At 40.2% G+C, this 16233-nt stretch overlaps 1 protein-coding gene across 2 annotated transcripts in view; it reads left to right on the forward strand.

Annotated features, from left to right (window-relative positions):
* Positions 1 to 11993, forward strand: part of CBX5 (chromobox 5) — a 37505-nt gene extending 25512 nt beyond the window's left edge. For both annotated transcript variants that reach the window (XM_045829033.1, XM_045829034.1), the window contains exons 4-5: positions 857 to 957; positions 3736 to 11993. In XM_045829033.1, the coding sequence (XP_045684989.1) occupies positions 857 to 957; positions 3736 to 3886 (252 nt within the window). In that variant the 3' untranslated portion in view covers positions 3887 to 11993. The remainder of the gene's footprint in view (positions 1 to 856; positions 958 to 3735) is intronic.
* Positions 11994 to 16233: the final 4240 nt, after the last annotated feature.

Raw genomic sequence — 16233 nt, forward strand, 5'->3', positions numbered from 1 at the left:
AATGACTCATCCACTTCTGGAGCAGATAGACACAGACCAGGGTCTCATCTCCAAATGCATGGGTAATTGCAGTATGTGAACTCTGAAAGAAATTTGTGTTTTTTTATGGTACTTCCTTAAATCATTGTTATCTCTGTTCTTTCATATATATATATATATATATATATATATATATAGATGACTATGTGAAAAGAAGTATTAAAAATATTAGTCAGTGTTAAGGTAAACTAAAAGTCTGAAAAAATAAAGATTGAGAAGTGTGGAGAAATTTATAATGTGAAAAAGGTTTAGTTTGGGTAAACATGGACTTGTTTCATGTACTCGTTTATCATTTCAGAAGCCATTTAAGGCTTATCAATTTATATCATTAAGGAGATTGGATTAGAGGAGTTCCCAGATGATGACTCCAGAATATTTTAATGGATATTGAAGAGTTTTAGGAGCCACTCTTAATCTTGAAGGAAAGATAACTGCATCTTCTTACAAACATATTTTTTGGCATCACTGTCACTGGGTGACCTAGTATTGTAATTTTTAAGTTTTAAGAATTTTATGAATTGTGGCAAAAATGGTTGTCAGGTGAGCCCTGACCAGTGCAGGTCAATTGGTTGGGCATCCTCCTGCAAAGTGGCAGATTACTGGTTCAATTCCCGGTCAGGGCACATGCCCAGGTTGTGGGCCTGTTACCCAATTGGGACATGTGCTAAGTGGCAACTGATTGATGTTTCTTTCCCTCCTTTTTCCTCTCTAAAAATAAATAAAGTCTTTTTAAAAAATGATATCAGGTGATATTAAATTAGATTGTGCTTCAAGCTGAGAGGGATGTTTTTAACATTTCTTCATCTTCTGTTTGTAGCAAAGCAATGATATTGCTCGGGGCTTTGAGAGAGGACTGGAACCAGAAAAGATCATTGGGGCAACAGATTCCTGTGGTGATTTAATGTTCCTAATGAAATGGTGAGAGAGATCGGTTTTTAGTTTATAATTGTGGGTTTTTTTGGCCAGTGACTTGAGTTTGTATGAAAGATAGTGAGGGAAGACTTCCCTAACCAAGAATTTTGATTGTTAAGGATCTTTAACTGAAACCAGATGTCGGTATTAAATAGGAATTATGGTGTGGAATGAATTCAAGACACTCTCAAGCTTTGGTATTAAGCCAAATTATATGATATTAGTCCAAATACCAGAAAAAGGTAGATTTGAGGTAGGAAACATATAAACACGACCTAACCACTTTTTTACACAGTTCTGAATCATTTACCGTCAGACCATGAGCATGTGGCCATGGGATAGGAGTTGCTTAGGGTTTTTTGCCATCAACTGAGGACCAAGACCACTGAATAATGTCTGAAAGAGAAAAATAATCTGAACGAAAAGCATTAAGAATAATACTGGCCAAAGCACAAGTTATTTCATCTGGTAGAGGGAATGGCTCTTAGAGGAGAGTATAGTTACTTCCCCTCAATTGGGTTTCTAAAAGACAGGGTGATTTATGGTCTGGCCCCCACTGCCTCCGGTATTCATGTGTTCTGAGCTTAATGATTTATGTTTGGTGTCTAAATAGAGGGTTCATGCTATGGTGCCACTAAGGAAGCTAATTACCTTAAATGTTGTATAATCAAAAGGTTTAACATTTTATTTGATCAAAATTTTGCTGGTAAATTACCCAAAAGCCTATTTTTGAAGAATCACTATACACTTGCAGAAATGAGGAGCTGTATTGACTGCTTTTCCCACTCAGTTGTGTGTTACTTATGATTTATAGTTTCATGATTATATGTGTGTTACTTAATGATTGATAGTTACTTATGATTAACTAGCTTTTTCCATTACTTTCCAGATTTGAGTATCTTCTCTAAACTGTGGGTTTTCCCCTTTCTATTCTCACCCATAATACTTATCTCTATGAATTAAACATCTCAGTTCTCTAAACAAGGAGGTAGTTGTCTTTGCTCACATCTCAGTGGAATATTTTTTTCAAACTATAAGAGAAAGTTTATTTAGAAAGTCACAGAGGTAGAAGTTACCGGTAGAAGAAATGTGCTCAGGAGACACAGAGGTAGAAGAAATGTGCTCAGGAGTTATAGAGGCAAAAGAAGTGCTCTTGAGCTTAGGAGAGAGAAAGGTTAAGGTAACACACTTTGGGGACTTGGGGGAAAAGGTGCAAGGGAGAGCTGGAGGAGTTCTCCATCCTAAAGGGTTTTAAGGGGGATTTTAGGGGCAGCCCCAGGGGAGGATCTCAATAGAATATTTATCAGATTTCCAGGCATGTCCTTTTAGGGCCAGGGTCTTGACTGATAGGTTGGCACCAGCGCAGGGTTCATTGGTCATTGCAGCTGGTCCTGATGTCAGTCGTGGCATCCCTTGTCTGGTTTTGCTACTTTTCTGGGCTTGGAGCTGAAATACAACTGAGGCCTAGATGTTATCCCCAGGAATTAATGTTTACGGGAGTGGTTGTGCAAGGGCTTGTGGGGGGGGTCTTATGAGGCCATTATTATTCTCCTTTTCAGTGGAATTCTGATTAATTTTTTTCTTGATTTCGAATCCTGGTTAAGGAACTTGCTAGATTTTTTTTGTCATATTTTGTAGTAAAGCCTCTGTAACTCGGATAATTAAAATTCACAGCTAATTCCCACATTACATTTTAATACTATATTATACATACTCTCCTTTTTATAAATAGTTGCTGACTTAAGTTTCTGTTTTCTTACTGTTCCAATCCACATTTCTGACCAAAAAGATAAAGAATTTTTAAAAGGCCACAAGGTGAGGAAGAGTGGGACACTTCCACTTACTTAGATTATCCAGAAATTGGATTGATCAATTTGTGCATAAGCAATAGGGGCGAATGTAGGTTCTATTGTGTGTTCACTGATATGCTCATACATCAAATAAAAATTATGGGAGCAGAGTTTATATAATTTAATTTTCAGCCTTTTGATTAAGCCTGCTATGTTTTCCAACTAAGTTCTAGCTGTGAAGATTTCCGTTTGTGTCTGATGTAGTAGTTAAATGACATTCATTGATACAGTTGTCCCCCCTTACCCGTGGTGGATATATTCCAATCCCATCACCCCCACCTCCCACCCGCCCAGTAGATGCCTGAAAACTGCTGGTAGTATAGAACTCTATATGTATTATGTTTTTTCTTACACATACATACATACCTGTGATAAATTTTAATTTGTAAATTAGGCACAAAGTAAGAGATTAACAACAATAACTAATGATAAAATAGAACAGTATACTTTAATCAGAGTTATGTGAGCTCTCTCTTCTCTTTCATGATATCTTTATGTATAGCATGGATACATTGGACAAAGGGATGATGTACATCCTAGGCAGGACAGTGTGAAATTTTTATCATGCTCCTCAGAACAGAATACAATTTAAAACTTAGGAATTGTTTATTTCTGGGATTTTCCATTTACTATTTGTAGACCACAGTTGGCTTTGGGTAACAAGCCGCTAAAAGCAAAACTACAAGTGAGGGGGGAAACTACCATAATTTAATTCATTTACTTAAATTTCTCCTTGAAAATATTGAACTGAACCCCAATAATTTAATAAAATTTTTTCAAAAAGGAAAATAACTGGTAGGATTCTTCTCACTTGAAATCAGGATGAAGAGGAAATCAAGTTAGCTTAGTCCAAATAACGACAGAAACCTGTATTTGGACAAACTTTCCCTCTTACTTAAGTCTCCTTTTAAGTCTTCCTATTCTTTCTCTCCAGGAAAGACACAGATGAAGCAGACCTGGTCCTTGCAAAAGAAGCTAATGTAAAATGTCCACAGATTGTGATAGCATTTTATGAAGAAAGACTGACGTGGCATGCATATCCCGAGGATGCGGAAAACAAAGAAAAAGAAACAGCAAAGAGCTAAAAGAGGGGCTAGTCTCTGTCATTTCTCTTTGTACATAGTACATTTACTTCCTTGCCTCCTCTCCCTTATACCTGCCCCTTCTATCCTAAACATATTCATAAAAAATGTGCTTATCACTGTGCTCCACAGGAGAAATGTTGGTATTGGTTCTCTTGTAACATAACTGATGGTCTGATTCATGATCAGTGTCTCTCTGTGAAGACCAGGCATTTACATACTGTGTGTAATTCCCACATTTTTTCCTTTGCCCTCATCTCTTCTACTCCCCTGTGACCTCAAGATGAGTTTTAACTTTGTAATCACCTTAGAGTCTTGATCTTTTCAGGGTTGGTCACTTTTTAGATTGGGGGATTGGGGGGTTTTGTTACAATGATGATGCATTTTGGTTCTTAAAACATGTTGATGACTAGCTAGCCTTTGTTTGTGATGTTGGGATGGAAAAGATGTTGCCCACCTTTTTAAAAAGCCAATCGCAACTTCCTACCTGTTGGGGCTTTCCCAATCTCATTCAGCTCTACCCAGGAATGCAGGGTTCCTGGTATGGTCTTCTGGGCCACTGTCTGTAGTTCACCCTTACCCAGCCTCCCAGAATAGCTCCATCCTTTGGAGCAGTTGAAATTTTACATTTAGATTTGTCAAGGCACTCTTTTTTAGCCCCAGGACTTGTGGCTTTGTTTCTTAGCAATACCTGCTTCTGCTTCTGCAAGGTGGTGTAGTCTGTCATAAAATGGCAAGATTATTAACTGTGGAGTTTTTTAGCTGTTAGTACATGAAGATGATGGGGTAGGATACAATTGTCTTTTTTATCACATATGATATATATGTATTATTTACTTCCACCCCTCACTTTTGGACTATATATTTATGTAGGTGTGAGTGACTGCCTGGTGCTTGCTTGTGCCAAGGTGCTAGGCACCCTCCAACCCTGCCAACCTCTGTGGCCTCCCAAAGCATTCCTGTTAACCAAAGAGGCTTCAAACCTGACTTTCACTTCTCAGTGGACCCAAGTTTCCCCTCCATGCCATTATTTTAATGGGGAATTCTTGGAGGGGAGTCATTGGCCACACTATCAATTTTAAATATTCATAGCATTTATAGTCATAAATGTTGTCTTTGTTGACTCCTGGGTTTGCCAAGAGTCCCCAAAGTATTAGTGTTCTTCCTTTTTCCACCCTAAAACTCTTACCTGTATCTTTTTAAAAATGCATTTCCATGGAAGACTATTCACCTCAGAGAGTAATAGCCCCTGGCATTAGCATGTTGACACAACCTTCTCTCCCTACTCAGCAAAATATTTCTCTTTTAGCTTCCTCCTGATTTGCCATTAGATTGAGAGTTTATTTTTCTGATCATATCCTGTCTTTGTCTCCAGTGAAATGCCCTACTTCTATATACTTTTCTTTCCTGTGGGTGATGGGGTCTAGAGAATCAAGACTAAAGTAAGGAAATAGCAGGGTTTTGAGCATCCTTGTTCTAGCCCAAAGCTGAGGAAATGATAATAAATGCTTGAAATAGCCTTAACTCTAGAGTTCACCAGCCATTGAGGTTATTTTGTTCTTGCTTTGATTTTTAAAATAGAGCTGACCAGGAGCAGTCGATCATTTCTAGATTATTCAGAGTAATGAGGGAAATGAATAGATTGCTCTAGTCCACAGATGAGCTGAATAATATGCAAATCATATACCCATTCATAGCATTTGTTAACATTGCTTCCCAGCTCAGCTGCTGATTGAATTCTGTATGGTTGTATAAATTATGTCAACAATTATACTGCCCCGTTGAAAAGACAGCTGTTGCTGCAATGATGTGACAGACTGGAACAGAGAAGATTTTGGTTTAAGTTATCCAGTTAAATCCTCCCAAATGGTAATGTGATTTGGTAGGAACTCATAACCCATACCTCCATTTTCTTTTGCTCTCTGAAGAAATTAAAGACCTAGATCAAGTGCTAGATAATTGACAGTTGTTACTACTAATCTATGGGCATCTAAAAGAAAGGGTTGTCAGGAAATAGATCTGTCATACAAGTATTCAAGGATATCAATTAATATAAACAAGGATTGGGCAAAAGTTAGGCCAGAGCCTCTGAGGAGGTAATCTGGGTCTTGATTTGCAGGTGGAGAAAAGGACAGCTTATCCATGTAGCTGATGTGTGTGTGTGTCTCCTATGAGCAGCGGGCGTGTAAACTACAGTGACCATATTTGTAAAACCAAATTCTAGCATGTGGACAAAACAATTATTTTGTATTGACAGCGATTCTGAGAAACCTGGGACACATGGTTACCAGGGTTACAGGTAATATTTAAGTTATTCGTCAAAATCTGATTTTCTTTTCACAAAATAACCCCAGTATTATCTATTCATCACCTTTTTAATACCTTACTCTTTATTCATCTTTTCCTGTCCACAGTTTATTGAATCAAGGTCTTGTACTGAGTGCCACCTAAACAACATTTGTTTTCTCCCTCTCCCTGCCTGTCCACAGGTGCTTCTATAGGAATATAGGGAGCCAGAGGCTAATATTGATTTCAGCCCTCAGCAGAAAGGAAACCAGATGTCACCCTATGCCTCCATCTTTTGTTTTTTCAGAGAAGCTGTCCTGGCCCTTGGAGAATTGCATCCTCAAACAGAAAGTTGTTTTCTCCTCTCAGAAGAGTTAGTAGCTATGGGCGAAGCACTTTTAACATCTAGGTCTTAGGTGCTCGGTATGTTTTTCCTGTATTGAATCCTTTCAGAACATCTTCGTAATAATGTTTCTTTAGTAACCAGCATTCCAGGATCTCCCTTTCCACAGAATATAATAAGAGTTTTGCCCAGCAAGAGTATGCTAAGGTCAGTGTAGCTACTTTTTCTGAGTCCTGGGCTGGACTGATATCTCACATTAATATTAGCTATTAGGAACATCAGGCCTAATGGAAATACCCATTTTTAACCTGGAGAGATCCATATCATTTTTCCTCCTGTAGTCAGTATTTGTCTGCTCAAGGAAGCATTTGGACCTGTGGTGTTCCCTAACACTCAAGTTTTCATGGTCCTTGGCTATCCCCTATAGTCGTATCTGTGTGTTATTTTTTGTTGTTCATGAAAGGTTGGTCCTGTTCTCATAGCCTGGGCAGTTACTAACTTTTTATCCTGTTCTGTAGCCATCCTACTGTGCATTTACTTTATATTCAGGCCAAATTATAGGGCCTTGGGGAACGTGCTTGGGATTTTCATCTTGTGATTTTGTTGGGTCTGTGTTTAGGCCAGCTCACATAAAATCCAGAGGAATCTGTATTTGGGTTGGAGAGTGATTGTCCTTGCCCTTAGGGTTTGAGTTCAGGGATCTAAAATACTACTTTGCAATGACATGAAAACCCCAGAAAGGGTTATGCCATTAGATTCAAAATGTAGAAGTTGTTTCTTGCAAATTAGGTTAAAGTGTATTTTTTCTCTCATGACTCTATGCTTTTGGTTTAGATTTGTAGAGTAAAAATTACAGTGTTGAGGTCCACACCTTTGTAATTGGACCACCAAGCAAGCATCCCTGTAGCAAGAAAGGCCTGGACCCAGTGTATTCCAGTTTTATATTGGCTTTATCACTAATTGTAAAAATTATGTATTCAAAAATAGAGACTTTACCAGCCTTGCATCCAAGAACATATGTTAAGAATTGAGTACCCCTCACCTAATTAATAATGGCAGATTTGTATTGAGCCATCCATATCCAGCCACATTAGTCTATGTCAACATTCATTCAACATTTTCTGGCCTAGAGGATACAGAGTTCAAAAAGATGCAGTCCCTGACTTGAAAGAACTTTCATATTGGTGTGGGGTAAACTGACTTAATAATAAAATGGATACACATTTCTGATTTGGGGGCAGAGATAGCTGTTGATACAGTGTGTGGCTCTAAAGTAGAAGGGTAACAGTTGGTTCATATGTGGAAAAGACCTGTGACCTTGAATGAACTAAATTAACTGGCCATAGATGGACCACAACAAGGGCTTTATTGCAGAAAATAAAACTGATAGTTAGTTTGAAATGCTGCCATTACTGAGTGAGAACAACAGGTGAGTGGGGATTGAGAACCCAAGATTTTGGTCCCTAATTTAGGCTCTTTGCCAAAGTATTTAATGGCATAGTTAATCCCTGCTTGTGAATAGTACTACCTGTGTTGCAGTTCCAGTTACGTGTTACATTATTGTGGGTTTTGTAACATTTATTCCTCATGGACATTTAACCAGAGTTGCTCAACCTTTTTCATTTTCTCATCCCTTTTGGAGGAAGTAACATTAAGCTGGCTTTAAGCCTAAAAACAGGGGCATATTTTGAAATGACAAGAGATTTGCTAAAAAGAAGCCTTGAGGCACATCTGTTAACACCTGGCATCTATGCTGGGCAGTGTAGTTTTTTTATTCAACACTGCAAGATGGTGATTTCTAAGCAGAGATTTGACTCAATTATGTGGAAACCATTACAGGAATATACATTCTCCGGAATTTTAGATTTGACCAATTTAGGGGTTGGTCTAGCCTTACTGAGAAACATTCTGACCTTAAGAAATTTTTTAGTTCTGACCACAAGAAAAAGATACTTTTGTCTGCCAGGATAATTGAGAGTTGACTACTGTTGGAAGTCAGAATTCCCATGAATTAGAATAACTTCTGGAAAATTAAAGTGTGAAGGTTCTTCAGATTGCTTCATAAAAACAATACTAGTTTCTTTTTGCTTGCGCTGGACTTCTTGAATTTTAAACTACCTCATCTTGACTTTCTAGTTACTTCAACTTGCCATTGCCTCTTTAACATGCTTGACTTTGGCTGTTTTTTAAGATGGATTTTTTTTTTTCCTCTTCATTGATAGCCTGTTCTCTTGCCTTTTCATCCTGATCCTCATTTCACCTGATGTCATATTGTTCCTCTGTCAGAGAAATGTTTTTAGTTTAAAATACTGTTTTATGAGAAGAAAGTGATTCTCCAAATGCCATTTGTCTTCTAAGATCAGTAAAAGAAGGAGTTAAAACAAAGTGGTGGGGGAGGGGACAGAACTACACTGGAGGAGGCAGACCCTACAAGGGAAGAGCCATTAATTAAGACAATTTCAAAGTCAACTGGTTGTGATCATTAATGTCACAATAGATCAAAACCTAATTATCACAGCCTAGGTAAGAGCCATCAGTATTAATCAGAGAATCTAATAGGAAACTATTATCAAGAAATTAGGTCAAATTGAATGCAGTGAACTTTTCATCTTACCATTCTGTGGTTTTTGTGTGTGTGATGTCCCCTGGCATTGGCAGGTGTGACCCTCACAGTTGATCCAGGCCCCAGTGGCTAGTTTGTCACACTTTGAGGAGTTCCTAACAGACTGAACCTGACTGTCACTGCCATTTTAATCAGTCTTGAACTTTATCATCGTCTGGACTTGTTCAGTGTGATCAGCAATCAATGAAAAAAGGTTTATATGTAGGTCTTGGAATGGTTGGTCCTTCCAGGAAATAGAGTATCTGTGGTGAACATATACTGTGTGTGTTGATAAATCATTCTTTGAGCTTCTGATATGTGTAGAATCCTGCCACTCTGGCTGCTGTAACGGGGTATGGCTTTAGTATTTGATTCTAAACCAGAGCAGGCTGTGGATTTAGTCTCCACTCTCCCCTGCCCCCATGCTAGCTTTAGGATTAGGGTCGTGATTTCTACCAGAATCCACTGTAAATCAAAAGGAGGAAGAAAAAGTATTTTTCATTTTGCCTCTTTTGTTAAAGCGTTACACCTCTGGTAGGAGGAAAGAATATTACAAGAGTCTTATGACTAGTTATAGAGAATATTTTATCTCCTTTCTCTGAAATGAAAAGTAGGGGAGTCACCATTTCTATCCTTAATCTTGAACTGCTTATGAAAATGACACAACTCCCGAAGTTAAGCTGAGTCCAGAAAGGTTAGTGAGATGCTGTCTTCTAGGAATTTGGGGGATGGACCAGAAGCTGCAGAGAGTAGTTGGTGTTGGGATTCCTATACTCCTAGTTTAGTCTGTAGAGAATGTTGCTTCTGTCACCGCTATTGCTAGGCTTTCCCCACCAATCTGCAGCTCTGAGCACTATCAAGACCACTACTGGGAAAATGGTTCTGTTCTTCCTGCTTGAGCGTGGTCTTGCTTCATTCTGGATTTAGGAATTTGGGTTACTCAGTACAGAACTTTGGGAAATCAGTGTGACTTAGTTCTTCACCTTAATGTTTAAAATGTAATTTTATTTTCAAGACCCATTTTTTCACAAGCAGTTTGTTTCTCCAAGGTTTCTTGCATTATGCTAGATGAATAATAACCCTCAGTTAATACTTGTGGGTTGATTGAGTTTATCTAGTTTGTATAGTGAGGTGTTCTTACTGGCTTCCCTTTGCTCCCAAGTGTGCTCTAAAAAGTTGTGGAACAGAATTGAGTGGATGCTGACTATGTATGTGCCAACCTTCTCAACAGATTCATGATGGCTGACCTTGGGCAAGTCACTCCTTTCAATGCCTCAGTTCCCCGTCTGTCAAATGGGGGTAATAATACTGACCTACCTCACAGGGGTGTTGTGAGGCATTGTAAATCAAAGTTGATAAAATAGTTTAGGGTCCTCGGTGGAGGATACTTGGAGCTGAAAACTAGGCTTGATACAGGATTTAGTTCTCACCGAGTTGTCCCAAGTTTGGAACTACTTAGTGACCTAAGAAAGTTTTCTGCCCCCCACCCCTCATCAAAGCTGCTAGTTCAGATGTTGACAGTGTTTTTGTAAATGTTGGGGTCTTCATAGTCCAGCGTTAAGATGTTTTGGGGGGAGGCACTTAGTATTTTCTACATCTTACATCCACAAAGAGTGGCTCTTTCAGACCCAAGAGCATTAGATTAGGGAATCATGAATCAGGGATGCTACTGATTGTTTCTCTCTGCAAGTTGGGAATTAAGGTCCTGTGCTTCGTGAGCTTGGAACACTTGGGCTATCTCAAGCAAAGCATAGACAGTGGGTTTGATTTATATTGTTGCTTATCAGTTCCCAAACCAACCCCCAGACAGCTGGTACACTGCTGCCCTTTGTGGTATCTGTACCCAAGCTTCTGTCTCCCCACAGGAACCAGCTGGTTCAATTAAAAAACAAAATAAAGCAAAACAAACAACAACAACAAAAAACACTTCCTCTAGCCCCCATCAAAAAAAGCCACATTGGAAAAAAATTTTTTTCTAGAGTTATGTTTAATACTCAGAACTGGGCATTGATACTCTAAAGCTTCATCCAATTCACTGCATTCAGCCTCTGTCAGTTCTCACAGTGTGAAGCTGACCTTTTTTTTTCCGCCAGTTTGGGAAAGCTATGGACACCATTTCTGTTTGCCCAGGTGCAGGCTCAAGAGCCTTACTCTCCATCTCAGTTTAGGGACCCACCCAGCTCCTTTTTCCCATAGGGCTCTTTCTCCTTTCCCTCTCCTTGGCCCCAGATGTGTAACCTATGAAAAAGCACAAGGTCCTGGCCCCCTGCTGCAGTCACATTCTGGTTCTCTGTGTTTTGTGTACTCAGCACTGGTGGCCGCAGGTGGTTCTGCAGAATTCTGGAGGATGGAGAGCGCACAGTTTGACATCCTGCCAAGTAGCCAGGAGCTGACTTGCCAGTGGCCCACAGCCTTCCCACAAGATGGGATCTGAGAGACTCAAGAGGCTGGGTTTCTCAGCACTCTACCATGCTGAGTAGCAAAACAAATCACACTTCATAGCCAGATTTCTGAGTGGAAAAATGGGAAATTGAATTCTTTATGGACTTTTTGGTTTGTGGGGGAGTATTTGTTATGTCTTGGTTTTTTTTTCAGCCAAACATGTCTGATTTGGATTTTTTAAATTTTTTAGGATGTGATTTTTTATATATATATATAATATATATATATATATTATGTATATAATATATATATATATCATGCACACACACACATATACACACATTCACCTTTTAAATATAAATGTTCCAAAGTAAGCAATTTATGTGTTTCCACAACTGACATCCAATGCACACCTCATTCTCCCCCTCTTCCACCCTCCTCTTTTCCCTCTTTTCATACTCTTGTATTGGTTCTAATAAATGTTTGCTTTTCAAATATGGATTCTGAGTGGTGGTTTGAAGATCTGGGTTTTACACTCACTCCTTCCTTAAATTGGTTCCTGGAATGTTAGCCAATCACACATTTCTCAAAGAGCAGTGAGTCTTGGAGAACAACAGCTTTTTTTTGAGTTGTTAGTGTCTGACTTTCTGCAAACAGCCACAGGGTGGCGCAAGCTTGAGGGAAAGAGAATGTATATTCTGTTTCTTACTCTCCCCTGAGAGTTCAGGCGTATGCCTTTCTAGTGTCCTTGCTTATCTGTCCCCAGTGGCTCAGGGAATAAACATTACCTTTCAGGGACCTCTAAAAGAGGCAGCTCCTGGTTATTAGGATTTGTGGAAAACCACATTTGAGAGTCTAAATCAGGTTGAAAGTCTCAGTATGTGTGAGTTTGTGATATAACTATCTTTCTGATTTCTTGCTTCATAAATACCAAGGAAACTCCTGAGTACCACATGGGGGTAGGGGACAGAGGGCAGGTTGGATTAGGTGGGGGAAAGAGTATGTAGATAATTGAGAATTTACTGGGTAGTGTAGGCCTGATGTATTGTTCTAATGGGGGTGGTCAGAAACTTAACAAGAGTGAGAAGTGAGGAAGATAGGCATCCCAGAACCCAGACATCCACCCGCTGAGATGTGACTCCTCCGAAGGCTGAGCCCTCTTGTTTTCACAATCACATCTAATTCTCCCTTCTCATGTTCTCTTATTGCTGAGTTATAGGTTCTCTTCAGTCTAATCTCGTAAAGTCTTATGAAGACATCTGTAGATTGGCTGGTTTAATGGTCCATGACCCCATAAACATAGGGTAGGAGAGCAGTTTGATACACTTCAGAGCCAGACCCTTCTGGACATTATTTATTTCCTAACGCAAGCCTGGGACTGCTTGCCCCTTCCCTTTCAATCTCTCAATGCCACTTTATCTCTGTCTAGGGCACATCCGATGACTCCAGAGTTTTGAAACCCGTACTCCCACTCCTAAACAACTGTGCCTTGGTTTTTGTTTCCCTCCATTATGTCAGGGGGTCTGCCTGCATGACATTCAAATGAGCTCATTGCTCATAACTCCTTCCAGGAATCTTGCCACCCGGTGCTTTGGAGAAGCCTAGAGTCAAGCAATTCTGCCTCCTTTTGTCTCCACTAACAGGCTGTAAAGCCAGTGAAATCGATGCAGCACAGGCAGCTGGGGGAAAATGGAGGATCACTGTGTGGGAGCCTGTGCTAAACTGGATCACTGAGCACACAGCTTGGAATCACCCTGTTAGAGCAAAGAGACCCCAGGCAACCTCTGCCTTTGGGAGGAAGTGTGAGCTGAGGGGTGAGAGCTTAGTGTTGGCTGCTGCACATAAGCATGTGCAGAGAGGAACCCATTACAGCCTGTGGACATGCTAAGCTGCTACTGAAACCTTGAATATGATGTGGGGTGGGGGGTGGACAAGGCAAAAGCTGGAGTCAACCCGTTGACTCCATGTGTGTGAGCAAACCCGTGTGTGAGCAAACCACACACACACTGAGGCTGTTATTCCAGTAGAAGTGAAGGAAAGAAATCAGCAACGATGAGAGTGAGGAACCTTGTGAACTCACCTACTCAAAGTCATGGGCAAACTGCAGGCACAGGAGAGGAAGTATCTCGTCCTCAGTTCCTGGCTCCTTTCCCTTTGTTTCCTCCTCTCAGTCTGCTTTCCTGCTTCCTCCACCCCTCTGCAGCTGTAGCATCTTGCTTTCCAGGTACTGGCTCCCTCCTCTCAGCTTCTGTCTTAATTTGTGTATCTGTATTTAAAAATGATTTCTCCTTTGTCAAGTATATGGTGTATGTTTTTCATTTTTCTTCTCATTTCTGGTCTCTCCACCCCATGTTCTTTCCACCCCCTTTAAATTCCACAAGCACCCTCAATTTGTACATTTAATTTCAACCCTATTAAGTTATTATCTTTTTTGCAACAATCTGGGACTCTTTACGAGACCTTTATACCCCATGCCACCTCTGGAAACAGGTGCATCTTTCTGTGTATGTTGTGACTCTCTCTCCCAGATGGGAAGAGGCAATGCCAGCTCAAAAGCCTCATGCCTCTCCTCAGCAAAGCCTTGCATGATCATTTGGTTCTGAGCCAGGGGGAGAGAAAGATGCTGAGAATTGAGTTTGCTGATAAATTGAGGGCTGCCGACATGAGGTTTAGGGTTATTATCACACCCTTTCCTTTTTCTCCCCCTTCCTGTTGCTGCTACCTTCTGAGGAAGCTGGTGGGGAGCTGAGGTATTGGCCACAGCCACTGCAACTTATGAAATTCTCATATGCAGCAGGGGTTGGGGTGGGGCAAGTGAGATATGCAGCCCTGGGAAGAGGACAGGTGAATCAAAGCCCTAGTCTGTGCCATGTAAGAATGGGGTGGACTGTTCTTCACACTATTTCTGATACCACCTCCCTGTGCTGCCTGGTCCCTCCTGGCTCCCCACCCCACTATAACTCTGCTGCTTATGTTTCAGTGACTCCTAGCAGGAACCAGGGAGCCCAGCTCCGAGAGACCTAGGCCTGGTTGTGTTCCTTTGTCCTCTGTCACATACCCGTTTCTCTTGTTCTGCATCACCATTTCAGTCATCGCTGTATGAAGCTGGGAGGTAGAGGGAATGGAGCTGCTACAACACTACCTGGAGGGAGTAAGGCTGGGGCTACCTGCTCCTCCAGGGTGCAGGCACATCTCTCGGGCTTCTAGACCAGGACTCAGAGGATGTGCCGTCTTTCCATGTTTTCTCTACCCTTTTTTCTTGCCTCTACCTTTTTCTTTTGTTCATTGTCCTTTCTCAGTTATTGTTTTTCCCTTTTAATTAATCACCTTCTAAGTTTCTTTTTGGATTTCCACCCCTCCCTGTTTTTTTTATTTCCATGTTTGAGGAGTAGACACCTAATAAAAGGGCTTGAGGGAAAAGGTTGAGAGGGACAGAAAAGTTTAGATTGTCTTTCCTCCTCCTTTGGAGATGTGGGGAACAGGAGTACTGCCGTTCTTTCCTTTCCTGGAGATTGAAGCCTCTCTCCATCCTTAGATTTCCTGATTCTTTCAGCAGTGATATCTAAAACAGGCATTCTTAACTTTCGTTTTTCATAATTTTGTATGTGAGTGAGACATCCCCACAAAAACAAAGTGAGTTCTCTGTGTGGTATTTTTCTGTTAAAAATTTTAAGATAACTTCTGAATTTTATAACCTTCCTTGAAATGACTGGAGTCATTTGGAGTATTGTAGCAAGACTGGAAGTCACTATTCTTTAGTATCTAGCTAAACCAAGAAGATCCTCATTTTCTGTCCAAATTTCTTTTTATTATTCCTTATTTTTATTTTTAGTTGTGGTAAAATAGACATAAAATTGACAATTTTAACCATTTTTTGGTATACAGTTCAGTGGCAGTAAGGACATTCACATCATTGTGCACCCAACACCACCATTTCCAAAGCCTTTTTATTTTTTATTGTTTATGCTATTACAGTTGTCCCAGTTTTCCCTCCTTTGTCCTCCTCTGCCCACTTCCATGGTCAGTCCCCACACTGCTGTCCCTGTTTCTGTGTCCTTCTTATATGTTCTTTGACTAATCCCTTTACCTTCTTTCAATCAGTCTCCACCTCCCTCTTCCCCTCTTACAATTGTCAATCTATTCTATGATTCTATGCCTCTGGTTCTATTTTGCTCAGGAGTTGATTTTATTCATTAGGTTCCACTTATAAGTGAGATCATACGGTATTTGTCTTTCACCAACTGGCTTATTTCACTGAGCATGATAGTGTCCAGTTCCATCCATGCTGTCTCAAAAGGTAGCAATTCCTTTTTTCTGCTGTGTAGTGTTCCATTTGGTAAATGTATCACAGTTTTTTTAACCCACTCATCTACTGATGGGCACTTAGGCTACTTCCAAATCTTGGCCATTGTAAATAGCACTGCTGTGAACATAGGGGTGCATAAGTCTTTTGAACTGGTGTTTCCAGATTCTTAGGTATATTCCTAGCAGTGGAATTGATGGGTTAAATGGTAGTTCCATTTTAAATTTTTTGAGGAAATTCCATACTGTTTTCCACAGTGGCTATACTAGATCTACATTCCCACCAACAGTGCACTAGGGTTCCCCTTTCTCCACATCCTCACCAGTACTTGTTTGTTGACTTAATGATGGCCATCCTGGGAATGAAGTGGTATGAAGTGGTTTGAATTTGCATCTCTCTGATGGCTAGTGATGTTGAGCATTTTTTTTTTCATA

Source organism: Phyllostomus hastatus, unplaced genomic scaffold (genome assembly GCF_019186645.2).
Source record: "Phyllostomus hastatus isolate PE091 unplaced genomic scaffold, TTU_PhHast_1.1 phas_scaffold_93, whole genome shotgun sequence".
NCBI classification, from domain to species: domain Eukaryota; kingdom Metazoa; phylum Chordata; class Mammalia; order Chiroptera; family Phyllostomidae; genus Phyllostomus; species Phyllostomus hastatus.